Source organism: Crocodylus siamensis, chromosome 15, assembly GCF_052110815.1.
Source record: "Crocodylus siamensis isolate JL-2025a chromosome 15, ASM5211081v1, whole genome shotgun sequence".
Lineage (NCBI taxonomy): Eukaryota > Metazoa > Chordata > Crocodylia > Crocodylidae > Crocodylus > Crocodylus siamensis.
In genome coordinates, this window is record NC_143409.1 from 53,313,670 (window position 1) to 53,327,043 (window position 13,374).

The 13,374-nt window shown below is 57.6% G+C and overlaps 2 protein-coding genes across 5 annotated transcripts; one reads left to right on the forward strand and one right to left on the reverse strand.

Annotated features, from left to right (window-relative positions):
• The first annotated feature begins 26 nt into the window (after positions 1–26).
• Positions 27–5,611, forward strand: FKBPL (FKBP prolyl isomerase like). 4 transcript variants are annotated; one of them, XM_090028208.1, is made up of 2 exons: positions 27–95; positions 3,780–5,611. In XM_090028208.1, the coding sequence occupies exon 2, from the start codon at positions 3,875–3,877 to the stop codon at positions 4,880–4,882; it is 1,008 nt and encodes a 335-aa protein (XP_089884334.1). In that variant the 5' UTR covers positions 27–95; positions 3,780–3,874; the 3' UTR covers positions 4,883–5,611. The 4 variants fall into 4 exon arrangements, with proteins under 4 accessions (XP_089884334.1, XP_089884333.1, XP_089884332.1 ...); XM_090028207.1 differs by lacking the exon at positions 27–95 and adding an exon at positions 2,029–2,199; XM_090028206.1 differs by lacking the exon at positions 27–95 and adding an exon at positions 2,693–2,735.
• A 549-nt stretch (positions 5,612–6,160) lies between these two features.
• PRRT1 (proline rich transmembrane protein 1) lies at positions 6,161–13,220 on the reverse strand. Its single transcript, XM_090028221.1, has 4 exons — positions 13,171–13,220; positions 8,353–8,801; positions 7,635–7,811; positions 6,161–7,213 (listed from the first exon to the last, which is right to left on the reverse strand). Exons 1-4 carry the CDS (start codon positions 13,187–13,189, stop codon positions 7,037–7,039), a joined length of 822 nt encoding a protein of 273 aa, XP_089884347.1. The 5' UTR covers positions 13,190–13,220; the 3' UTR covers positions 6,161–7,036.
• Positions 13,221–13,374: the final 154 nt, after the last annotated feature.

A 13,374-nucleotide genomic window follows, 5' to 3' on the forward strand; every position in this document is an offset into this window, starting at 1 on the left:
AAGCGACTTCCGCCTGCTAGTCCCTCCTCCCTTCCAGGAAGCGGGTGAGGAAGAAGGAGGCATGCCGAGAGCAGTGCGGAGCCAAAGAGGACAAGGTGCATCCACCACAAGGGCCGCGCTTGCGTAGTTGATCGGGTTGGACTTGCACATGCGCTGGAGGGCCACCCTCCCTCCATTTAATGCGCATGTGTCAATTCCAGACTTTTTATTAACACGCTTGCTGGAGGCTCGTAGTGCGCCTGCGTTTGCTCATGCCCCGCTGCCTCCTGGGAATCGTAGTTTTCAACCCCTTCGTGGAGATTTAAAGGACCAGTAACAGAGGAGGCCCGAGCCTGCGCCTAGAGATGTTCACTTCTCTCACCTCCTTTTCCCAGTCCCCACCAGGCAGTGGGCTTGGGCCCTAGAGCTGGGTTTTACTCCAGGGGTGATGTCACCAGGAGTTATTTCATTGCCCTTGCCTGTGCCGTCAGCCCAGCAGCACAGCTGGCTGGCTTTTAGTTTCCCCCCACCACCCATGACAGCACTCCTGTGCACATAAGAGTATGATGTCATGGCCCTGTCCTCCCCGCCCCTAGCAGCCGCTGTGGGACAGATGGTGCCTGGCGCCCCCACCCAAAAAAGGAGAGACCCTCTGACTTCCCCCAGCCAGTACTCCCCAGTGCACAACGACAGGCATCTTGTACATGCCCTCCCCATGCCAGCCCCCAAATCAGGGTGCAGCTGGGTAGGAGCTACCCTCTTGCCATACAGCCGGGACTTACCCTATGATCCCCTGTTCTGCCCCCAGCAGACCCTCGGGGGGTGCCCCAGGAACCCTGGAGCAGGGCCAAGTCACCCCCAGGGGGCAGAAACACCCCTCACCCCCAGAGGGGCACAACAGCTCTCCGGTCACCTGGGAAGGGAGAAAAGGGATGAATCTGGGGGCGCTGGCCCCATAAAGCACCCCATTCCCCCACCCCAGCCCCGCCAAATCCATGTTCCCCAATATATCCAAAGAAGCTGTATTTTAGGGGCTCCAAAAAAGCTCTCAATCCCCCCAAGACAAGAGGGAGGGTTTAGGGGTGCTGAGCTTTGGGAGGGGGGTCTAGGGAAAATCCAAGGCAACTGGGTGGGGTCTAGAGAAGGCTGGTTTTGGGGTGCAGGGGAATGGAGAACCGCCAAAATACAGAACAGCACCATGCTCTGAGGCTGCCAGGCCCCCTTACAGAGGGAGGTGGGGCACAAACAGGGAGGGCCGCTGGCTCTCCCAGCCCCTGGCTTCCAAAGACTTTGTGGGGGAGAGGAGGATTCTGGGATATGTAGTTAGTTCCTTAAATCACCCCCCCCCAAGTGCTCCCCACACCCAGATGCCTGGCTCCATACCCCACCTCAGCTGGGGGGTGGTGAGGCAGCACTCATGGACCCACAGTTCCCCTCCCATTGCAAACGGCCCCCGCCTGCCCCTCAGACGCCTGGGGTCCCTTGGGCTGAATGAACAGCATCTCTCCCCACCCCACCCCCACACATACACCTCCCACCACACACACACACACACACACACACACACGCCTGTCTTGCCCCAGACCCCTGGGTCCACATGTCTGCTCCCCCCACTCCTGCACCCCACAGTCCCCCCAGCCCCCCCATCTGCCCCTCAAACTCGGGGTGTTGCAAGGAAGATTGACTCTGGTTATGTCAAGTTTACCAGACTCCCAGAAATCTTTCTGAGATGACTCAAAATTGGCAGTGACTGTGGCCTAAAGTCAACCGCAGTAAAATACCCGGGAACACGGAGCAGTGAAAACAATGGAACTACAGAACCTTAAAATAAAATGATAGCGTGGTCATGCTGGGGAGTGATTCATTTAGGGATGGGAAAATAACAGGAAAATATTCTCAAGGTGCAAGGATGTGCTATTGTATTTTTAGGATCTGTGAGCCAAAATATTATATAACAAGCTTGGCTAGCATTGATAATGGCGATGTCACGAAAGGGTTAAATAGCCTATGCAAGTAAAATCAGCGTTGGCTGTTTGCTGCGTACTATCTGAGCCATCTGCATGGATCTCGAAAGGAGGACCGGGCCTTCGGACTTGGAACAACAGCGCAACCCGGGAAGCGTTCCCAGGGCGGCCGGCTGAGGGAAGTAATTCCTGCGTAACGTAACAGCTCTAGACAGGCGGTGAAGCGGTGAAGTCACGTTAACCCGCTCAGTCTTTGGTAACTGTCTGCTGCTATTCTGGCGATCCCAGTCAGGCCGACTCCTTGTATTCCCGCAGTCCCAGCTGATGAATTGCTTTGTGCCTAGTAGATGTTTTGTAGTCAATGTAGCTTCGGCCTGTTTGTCGGGTGGTTAATCGCAGAGCTCTCCTCACCCACAGAGCAGTAGGGCTTGGATGAGTTTCAGCCCAACACAGGGGACCCCCTCCAAACACCCCCCAGCCACAGAAAGAGCCCTGGCAGCCCCTTTATTTGGCCAACCCCATGACCCATGGGTGGGGGTGGATGTTGGGGGTCCCCCCTTCTCCCCCAAAGCCATGTGCTGCTTTGAATGAGTAGTGATTCCCCCCCCACACACACACACACACACACTACTGGGGAGCAGAATTGTGCTTTTTGGGGGCCCTGTGTCCAACACTACTTTAGGGCAGGTTTGGGCCTAGTTGTATAGGCCCCGTTGCTAAGGAAGTGATGTCATTAAAAGAAGGGGGAGGGAAAAGCCCGGGGAACAGACAGAAGGAGGGAGCTGCTGCTAGGTGATGAGATACTCCCGCCATCTGCCCCGTTTCCCTGGGTGCTGGAAGGGGTGAGGGGCAGTTGTTTTGGGGGAGATGGGAGCCTGGACACCTGGGTTATCTGGAGGGGGTGGGCGAGGTAGAGCAGGGGAGGTGCGTGCCAGGATGCCTGGGGTTTTTGGAGGGGGGTGGGAGGGGATTGGGGGAGAGGGGCTGGGAGCCAGGAGACCTGGGGTCTCGGGGACGGAAAGGGGGGCTAGAGGGGGGGCTTGGAGCCAGACCATGTGGTCTCAGGCATGGGAAGGGGGAGGGGCTGGGAGCCGGACACCTGGGGTCTTGGGGATGGGAAGGGGAGCCGGGGGGGGGCTGGGAGCTGGAACCTGTGGTCTCAGGCATGGCAGCGGGGGGCTGGGAGCTGGACACCTAGGGTCTTGGGGATGGGAAGGGGGGCTGGGGGGGGGCTGGGAGCCGGACACCTGGGGTCTTGGGGATGGGAAGGGGAGCTGGGGGGGGGGGGGCTGGGAGCTGGAACCTGTGGTCTCAGGCATGGGGTGGGGGGGGGGGGGCTGGGAGCCGGACACCTGGGGTCTTGGGGATGGGAAGGGGGGTAGGGGCTAGAGTGGGGGCTGGGAGCTGGATCCTGTGGTCTCAGGCATGGGGCGGGGGGGCTGGGAGCCGGACACCTAGGGTCTTGGGGGGGGGCTGGGAGCCGGACACCTGGGGTCTTGGGGATGGGAAGGGGAGCTGGGGTGGGGGGCTGGGAGCTGGAACCTGTGGTCTCAGGCATGGGGGGGGGGCTGGGAGCCGGACACCTGGGGTCTTGGGGATGGGAAGGGGAGCTGGGGGGGGGGGCTGGGAGCCGGACACCTGGGGTCTTGGGGATGGGAAGGGGGGGTAGGGGGTAGAGTGGGGGCTGGGAGCTGGACCCTGTGGTCTCAGGCATGGGGGCGGGGGCTGGGAGCCGGACACCTAGGGTCTTGGGGATGGGAAGGGGGGCTGGGGGGGCGGGCTGGGAGCCGGACACCTGGGGTCTGTCTAACCATCACCCCCTACTTTCACTCCCAGGAGCTGGTGCTCTCCAACCCCACCCCTTTCCCTCCATTGCACCCGCCCACACACTGACCAGGGAAGAGAACCACACTCTGATTGGCTGAAGAGAGATGGAGATGATGGAAGCAACCAATGGGAAGAGAGAGCCCCCAAGAACAGCCAATGAGGTGCAAGCAGCTGGTGGAGGTGCTCAGACCCCAGGAGAAGGCTCCGGTGCCCTAGAGGAGCAGAAGGAGAACCAGGGAGCAACCAGTAGGAATAGAGATGACCTGGGAGTAGCCAATGAGAACAGAGTGGCCCCAGAACCAACCAGTGAGGACAGAGCCAACCCCAAACCAAGCAGCCAGACCCCAGTGACCTGGACCAGCCCAGACGGGGCCTTCACCAAGCTGGTGTTGGAGGCTGGGCACGGCCTGGCACGGCCCACCCTGGGCTGCCGCTGCCAGGTGCTCCTGCAGGCACCACCGGGGACCTCCCTGAGCTACCCCACAGGGCACTGGGTTGAGATCCAGCTGGGCCAGGGCCCCACAGCCTGGGATGACTTGGTGGATGCCTGCCTGCAGAGCATGGCACCAGGGGAGCGGGTGCAGCTGCAGGCACAGGCCGGGGGCACTATGGAGGTCTCCCTGTGCTCCTTTCTGCCTGCACCTGAGCTCTGGGAGTTGCCACCTGATACCCAGTGGGCCCTGGCCCTGGGCCATAAGGCCCTGGGCACTGAGCGGTACCGCCAGGGTGACGTGGGTGCTGCTGCCCGCTGCTACACACGGGCCCTGCGCCTGGCAGTAGCCGCAGGGCCCCAGGCCTGGAGCCCAGGCACCAAGGCCGAGCTCCACGCCAACCTGGCAGCCTGCCAGCTGCGCCTGGGGCAGCCAGCCCATGCCGCCCGCAATAGTGCCAAGGCACTGGCGCTCAGTCCCAGCCATACCAAGGCACGGTACCGGCAGGCTCTGGCTGCCGCTGCGCTTGGTGACCTAGAGGCCGCAGCAGAGGACCTACGGGCCCTGCTGGAGGCTGACCCAGGCAACACGACTGCCCGCCGAGAGCTGGGCAGGGTGGTACGGCGGGCACGGGAGCGGGATGCCCACCTGGCCAAAGCCATGAGCAAGCTGTTCCGGTGATTCCTGAAGGGGGCTCTGATCCTGGCCTGATTCAGAAACACTGCCTGAGGATGGAGGCAGGGTGTGTGCCCTCCTAGGGGCCCCGATCCTGGCCTGACTCATGGGCACTGGGTAGTGGTGGAGGTGGGGCCTGTGCTGTGCCAGAGGGCCCCAGTCCTAGCCTGATTCAGGGACGCTTGCTGGTGATAGATGGAGGGGATCTCTGTTCTCCAGAGCATAGTTTCTCAGCCTGTCGTGTGCGTACCCCTGGGGCACAGGCAGGGAATATATGGGTACCCCAATACTCTCTCTCTCTCTTGCCCTCTTTTCCTCTCAAAACTATGGCAAAAAGTTTGGTGTGCCACGGATTAAAATTCCCCAGCAATAATTTGGCGTGTCGCGCTTTGTGTGGCACTGGGTTCAGCCCTCCTAGCTTTCGGCAACATCACTTCTAGCCCAGGTACATACTTGAGTGGTGCACCCCTGGTGTAAAAGTTGGCAACCCCACCCACACCAGATCAGACATCTGTCATATCACAGCCTTATAGAGACAGCATATGGCACACATTAGTCTGTAAATATAAAATCCCCTGGAAAATTAAGTGTTGGGGTACTGATTAAAATTTTCAGAAGTAGGGGGTACTTGCTACTTAAAAGATTGAGAAACACTGCTCCAGAGGGCCCCAGTCCTGGGTGAATCTGGGGGAGGAGATGCAGGGGGCCTGCCTGGAAATAAAGGACACTAATTGAGTTCAGTTGTTTTTTCAGGGGGCTGGGGTCAAAGTACAAGCCCTGCTGATTGGCTGCAGCAGATGGCATCCCCATGGGAGCAGGAGCAGTAGGGGATGGACATTGGCTGGCAGGGGCCCAGGGATATGACAGGGGAGGTCCCCAGAAGAAGGGTCTGCAGCAAAGTGAAAGGTCAGGGAGCCTTGGGCAAAGGTCACTGAAAAAGGCAATGGGTTTCTGGGTCCAGTGAGGTGATTCAAAGGGCGGGGGTCACCACAAGGGAGTTCAGGGGTCATGGGCACTTGTGAGAAGGGAGACTCCCCTCGAATCCAAAGATCAGGAGGTCAGAGGTCACTGGGGGTCAGCCCACTCCTCTCAGTCGAGACAGATCCCATCAACTCCTGTTGGCCAATCCCACAGCAGCCAGTGCCCCTCGCTCCCGACCCACAGCCCCACCAGCCCTCACTCCCAGCCTGCACCCCACCCCCAGCCCTACTGGTGCTCCTCACTGCCCCCAGAGGTGGAGACCAGGAAGCTGCCACGAAATATCCAAGTGTTTTTATTAATATAGAGAAGATTTTTTTCGATTCCACCAGTCACAGAAGGACCAACACGGCCAAGGGTGGGTGGGGGGGAGAGAAAGGGGTCAATCCTGGGAGAGCAGAACTGGGGGGCCAGGATACAATGGACCAGACACCACTGATCACCCTCCAGCCCTGCCAGTGCCCCTCACTCCCAACCCCGACCCCCCCAACTCTCCCCAGCCCAGCTGGTGCCCTTCACTCCCAGCCCATAGCTCCCCCTAACCCTTATGGTGCCCCTCACTCCTGACCCACAGCCCAGCTGGGGTGACGAGGTGGGGCGTAGACAGGCAAGGTGGGTGGGACAGGGCTAATAGGGGGAGGGGCTTGCAGGTAGGGGGTGTGGCTGGTTGATGGACATGGCATGGGGGGTTCTGAGGGGCAGGGCTCACATCAAAGGGGCGGGGTTGGCACTGGAGATCACACAGGCCAGGCAGTGCCAGAGATGGTGGTGGGCCTTCTAGCAAAAGGGTGGAGCCCCACTCCAAAAGTGGAGGGGGGGGTCAAGGCCCAGGGCATCGGGACAGGGTAAAGGAGGTGGGGCTTACAGCCCAGGGGGGTGGAGCTTCCACACAGAGGGACGGAGCCCATGCTGGGGCAAAGGGTCATGGGTCATCACCCCGGAGAGCCCTAGAGAGGGGCGGGGCCTAGCCTGGCATTGGCAGAGAGGGGTGTGTGGCCTGAGAGGCAGAGGGCGGAGCTCGGAGCAGGCCGGCACAAGGCATCATAGGCCGCCTTCTGCCAAGGGAGGAGGGTCGAGCAGCCACAGGGGAGGCGCAAAGGCTTGTGGGTAGCGGGGGTGGCCTAGGCCGGCAGGGCGTGGCACTGCAGGGATGGGGGCGGGGCCTGGGGCCCAGGGGTGGGGCTAGGGGTCCCAGTCGTGGTCGTGGTGCTGGGCAGCGATGATGATGACGACGGTGAGGATGGTGCAGAGCACCATGGCGGCAATGCCCACAGCCAGGCTGATGAAGGAGAAGTTCCGCGCCTCCCGCGATGCAATCTCGGCCGACACGATGTCACCCCGTGCCACGGCTGTTCGCACCTGCAAGGGGTGGAGCCTCAGATGCGGGCAGGGCCTGCCACGGGAGGCCCCCTGGACTCTCCCAGAGCTCCACCCTGCCATTCTTAGGCACCAGCCCCACCCCCATCCCCAGTCTCCACCCCCATTATTAGGCTCCGCCCCAAGTGCCAGCCGGATCTGCCCCATCCTCAGTCTCTGTCCCAAGCAGCAGCCCAGCCTTCATTCTTGGCTCTGCTCCAGGCACCAGCCCCATCCCCATACTTAGGCTCCACCCCAAGCTGAAGCCCTGCCCCATCCTCTGACCCCACCCCCAAGCCTTGTAGGACCCCTGCCATTTCAGCCCTGCCCTCATCCTCAGACTCCACTGCCTGGTCTGACCCCTGGTGCCCAAACCTTTCCCCTAAAGCTCCACCCCCAGCCCCTAGCCCCGCCCCCACAGTACCTGGACGGCCTTGATGATGGCGATGATGCCGGTAGGCCAGAAGCAGCAGATGGTGGTGAGCACAGCGATGGGCAGGTAGTCATGGGGCGCCCGGCGCGGCTCCAGCAGGGCCAGGCCAGGGGGCAGCGTGGGCGCCGGCGCCCCCGGGGCTGGCGGGGGGCTGGTGGGTGGGTAGGGCTGGGGGAGAGGCAGCACATTTGCATAAGCCCTGCCCCTCCTGCTCTGCCTGGCTCAAGCACATACCAAGCCCCTCCCCCTCTACAAACCACGCCCCCTGGGTTAAGCCTCACCTCCTGTGGTCATACCCCATCCCTCCACATGGGGCCACCCCTCTGTGGCCATGACCCACCCCTCTTCTTTAGCTCCTCCCCTTTTAGGCCACCACCCTAGCAGCTAAGCCCCAGCCCCACCACTAGCGGCTAAACTCCGCCCCCTTCACCCCTGGATCTAGTTCCCAAACTTCTTAGCCCCACCCTGTGTCTGAACCCCACCCCCACCCCATTAGTCCCACCCTCTAGGCTCTCTTAGCTCCACCTCCTTCAGCTCTACCTCCAGCGGTTAAACCCCATCCCTTGCCCCCACTCACACACTTAAGCTCTGCCCCTGCAATCAAGCCCTACCCCATGAACCATTCCACATTTAGCTGCACCCCCTTTAGACGCATCAGCTTTAAGCCCCTCCCCCTGGGGGGACAAGCCCTACCCCAAGCCCCACTCACCGTGCCGACAGGGTAGACGGGCAGGTAGGCGGTGCAGGGTTGCAGCTGCAGGGGGTAGCCAGGCTGCACGTAGCCCCCCAGTGGCAGCGGCCCCATGGAGGGGTGGGTGGGCACCACATAGCCCTGGGGGGCTGAGCCAGGTGCAGCCCCACCCCCGCCGGCTCCAGCCCCGCCCCCAAAGGGGGTCTCCTGCAGGTAGGGGTCAGGGGGCAGGCGGGGCAGGGTGGCAGCGTGGGCGTGGGGCGGGGGCCGGGGCAGCGTGGCCGAGGCTGGAGGGGGCCGGGGCAGAGTGGCAGCCCCCCCTCCGCCCCCCAGCCGGGGCAGGGTGGCCGTGCCCGAGTGGGGGGGCAACAGGGGTGGCGGTGCTGCCGTGGTGGGAGGAGGTGGCGGCGGCTGCATTGGCGGGTTGTAGGGGGGTGGTGAGGCGTGAGGGGTCGCTTCCGGCAGGCCTGGGGGGCAGAGGTCACAGGTCAGAGGTGAGGCCCCTCTCCAGTGCCCCTCACTCCCAACCCCCAGCCCCTGCCCCCCTCCCTGGGTCAAGGAGAATGACAAGGGCTCGTTGGCCCAGCTTCCTGCTCGCGGCACTGGGCCAGGCCCAGTGGGACCCAGCCGCAGAGTTGAGATGTCTCCTTGCCCCCCCACCCCCACGCTGACCCGCTAAAAATGGATGAACCTTCAGGGGGAGGGGACACCCCCCCCAACAACTACCCGAACACACAGACACGTGCATACACACGCACACACACAGAACCCAGGCATCCCGTCCTGTCCCGTCCCATCCGCCAAGGTGTCAGGTCTCTCTCAGCCCCCACCCCCTCTGCCCCAGAACCCAGGTATCTGGGCCATGCATATGCACACATGCGCGCACACACACACACACACACACACACATATACGCATGTGTACACACACCTCTAAACTCAGGTTTCTGTAACACGCACACACACACAGACCACACATCACACAGGCAAGGAGTTCAAGTGTCTAGGACACAAACGCACACAGGAACCCAGTGTCCAGGATACAAACACACACATGCACAGGACCCAGGTGTCCAGGACGCACACACACACAAATACGTGCACATGCACACGCAACCCCGATGTCTGGGATATATGCACACACATATGTATATGCTCGTATGCGCACGCATGTACACACACACACACACACACACACAGAGCAGACCCAGACATCCAGGATACACATACATGCGCACGCATGCACACATACATACACAGAGCCCAGGCATCCAAGCCACTCCCACCCCACAGCCCAGGCCAGCAAAGCCCAAAGGCTGGGGGAACAGGGAGAATAAAGGAAGGCAGAAGCAAGGTTGCACACAGGAAAGTGAGGGGTAGCCAGCAGATAAGGGAAGCTTCGGCTGCCATCCAGGCTGCCTGCTTTACCACCAGAATGAGCTTTTCCCAGGCCCTGGGCCCCCACACATACCCCCCAGAGACCTCCCCGAGCCAGACACATTTGAATTAGCTCTTCTAGCTTCCAAGAGTTGTAAAAGACCTGGCCAAGGTCTTTACTGGGAACTGGCATCAAGGAGGGGCTAGAGGAGTGGGAAGAAATGATGGTTGTCACTCGTACAGTTGATGTGGGACCCAATTAGCAGGAAGGAATAGAATCCATAGATGACAAGTAGCAGGATATAATTCACAAGTGCATAAAATGAATTCATAACGTGTATCAATCTAAATAACACAGGAGGAGGAGGAAATAATTCCCATGGTTGTTGACAATAAGCACATTATTAGCTTCTAAGGGAAGAGAATCTATTGCACTAATGGCTCATTTAACTTGTCATTAGCATCTATGCTCATTAGAACAGCCTCCAAGTCTTCTGGGGTGGGGAGGGGTGGTTGCTGCTATGATTCAGGGCAGGGCTGGGCTGTGTCTGTCCCAGCTACATTGGCCTGCTGGCTCCTTATGCACCATTGAAAACCAGGGGAGAGGACTAGGGTTGCAAGGAACACAGGGGATCATTAACATGCACGTTAATGTATGTCTCATTATGCCCCCCACCCCCAAATTTGGAAGGCAAGAAAAAGCATGGCTAGACTGCTGAAACTAAAAGGAGATGTATATTATAGCATGTTGTATTGTCAGAATATTGTATTGTATTATCATTTCTACATTAGGTTATCTATACATTAAATTATGTCAGCATTGTATCATATTATATTACATATTATCTCTGTATTACATTATTTTATCTGTATGTTATACCATATATCATCTTTATGTTATCTCTAATTATGCTATACTTCTAGCTTGTATTACCTCTGGAACATATTACATTATAAAGTATTGTAGTACCTAATCTGTACAGAAAATACTTTACTATATTGTATTGCATTATCTCTGTGTTATAGATTGGACTATTGCTGCATTGTATCATATCATCTGCATGTTACATATTATATTATCTGCGTGTTACATATTGTATTATTTGCATGTCATACTATACATCATCTGTCCATTATCTTTACAGCTTCTGTGTTGTGTTGCCTGTGCAGTGTGCTATATTGCACGGTGCTACATTCACCAGACAGGACACATTATATCCTATTCTCTCTGTGTGATGTGCTGAACTACCTATGCGTTATATGTCATCTGCGCTTTGTCTCCATGTTACATATCTCTACTTCATGTTCATTGCACACCGTGTTATGTTGTACTGCAGTGAACTAGGGTATCGCTACATGCTACCTGATATGTCGTTGTACAGGCTCTGTGGTGTGTTATATTACATGTCATCTGTGCATCACTTCTACATTATGGATCTCCATGGTGCAGTCTCCATGTGTGGTTACATGGCATCGTGCTCCACTTCAGCATCTGCGCATGGTCTATTTATGCCAATATATTATATGCATATATTATGCCAATATATTATCACGTTGTTTGTGCCTTGCATGGCACATCATCTGTCCATTCGCTCCACCTTGTATTGCCTCTGCATTGTATGGTATATTATCACTGCATTATGTTTTTGTATATCATGTTATATTACCTGTGCATAATGTTGTGTGCCATCTCAGCATTATATCTCTACCTTGTAATATCAGCATTAAATTATGTTATATTATAATCACATATTACAATATAATGCCATATAAAGCATCATGTTAATATAATACAATATATTAATATGACATATATTAAATTCTATTGTATCGTAATATATTTCATTAACATGATGTTATATTACATTACATTTGATTCTATTAATTTGACACTCTATTACATTATGTTATGTTATATTATAGTATGGTATATATTAACACAATGTATTATATTGCAACATGCACTGTTATATATTAACAATGCATAATATATATGCACATATTACAGTATTATGTGATGTTAATATAATACAATATAATACATGTGGTGTTAATATATGATGTTAATACAATATATTACATTATCATCTGTGAACGTTGTAATACAACGTACAGATGATACATCACATCCCATCACCTCCTATTGCATCACATCACCTCCTAGTTCCACCTCTCACAGGTCACTTCCCACCATTATGCTAATGATCTGTGAGCCTGTCCAAGCCCAGCTGCTCGCGGGCCCTGGCAGTACCCCCCACATGGAGCTGGGGTCTTCGGGTACGGATAAGTGAAGCTAAAGTCTGTTGGGCCCTAGCTGCTGCTCAAAGTGGCTCCTTCACCAGGTGTTGGGGCTGGAGATGTTGTCACAGTGAGGTCACACCCTGGGATCCAATGCGGGGGATTATGGGTGTGGTCTAGGGGCACAGGGCCTGACATGGGGAGGCTAGAGGGGCAAGGCCAGAAGCAGTCACTGGAGGTGGGGGGGACAGGTGCACACACATGCACGCACAGCCACCCACACAAGTACTTATGCACATGCTGTGTCACACCTACATGCGCCCAGTGCCCTACTCCAGGGCTCTCTCACACACACATGCAAACACATGTATGCTCACATACACACATACACATACCCCCCCCCAGCAGCACAGCAGACCAAGGGGGCAGCTCACGCCCATCGTGGGGCTTACAGCCTGGCAGGCGCACATGCCTGTGCAATAGCCCGCCTGTGTAGCATGTTGCCCCCGTGTGCGGCATGTTCCCATGAGGCATGTGCTTGTGCTGGGGCCAGGAGACCCAGCTCTGCTGGGCACAATGTGGCCCTGGACAACACACTGGACTGTGCCGTGGGCACCAACAAGCTGGAAACATGGAATGTGCTGCTGTGCCTGTAGACACACACACACACACACGCACGCACGCACGCACGCACGCACGCACGCACACGGCATTCAACACCCCCCCCACACAGGCCCCAGATGTCCAGGACATACCTCTGCACACAGAACCCAGGTGCCTGACACACACACACACACAGCAGGCCTCCAACACACTGTGCACTCAGGCACGCACCAGAGCATGGGCCGGCGCATGACACACAATGGGTCACAGCATGTGGTGCCACACAGCCCGCATGGGGCCTTCTCCACATGCCACCAACACCCAGCACACACACACACCATGCAGACACATGCACCACACAGACACACACACAGGCAACACACGTTTCCATGCAGGGCGACATATCACAGCACACACCAGAGGCTGTGCATGACACATGCCCCCCCCAACACACATGGCACAGCCACAGACCCCCCTCAACCCTGTTGCCATGGGAACACCCCCAATACCTCCCCTGGCTGCCCTCCCATCCCTGCCGCATCCAGCCCCCCTGCGCCAGAGCCCCTCACTCCCTCCCCGCAGCCCCCTGCCCCTCCCCGCAGCCCCCCGGCCCCGGTACCTGCTTTCTCCCCAGACATGGCTCCGCTCTGCTCCGGCTCCTCCAACGGAACCGAATGCGTGGGGGGGGGGGGGACCGCGACGCCAGCGTCACCCCCCCTCCCCCCCAGCCCTGCCCCCCCCCCACCACGCAGGGAAATGGAGCAGCCTCTGCCGGTGCCCCACACTCCCGACCTGTACCCCGGTGCCCCTCACTCCTGACACG

Excerpts from the sequence above, each read along its gene's own strand:
- FKBPL (XM_090028208.1), top strand. The coding sequence starts at position 3,875 with ATGGAGATGATGGAAGCAACCAATGGGAAGAGAGAGCCCCCAAGAACA.
- PRRT1 (XM_090028221.1), bottom strand. Across the intron at positions 7,812-8,352 it reads CCGTCTACCCTGTCGGCACG|CCCTACCCACCCACCAGCCC; the intron begins GTGAGTGGGGCT and ends CCTCTCCCCCAG. Across the intron at positions 7,214-7,634 it reads CCATCATCAAGGCCGTCCAG|GTGCGAACAGCCGTGGCACG; the intron begins GTACTGTGGGGG and ends CACCCCTTGCAG.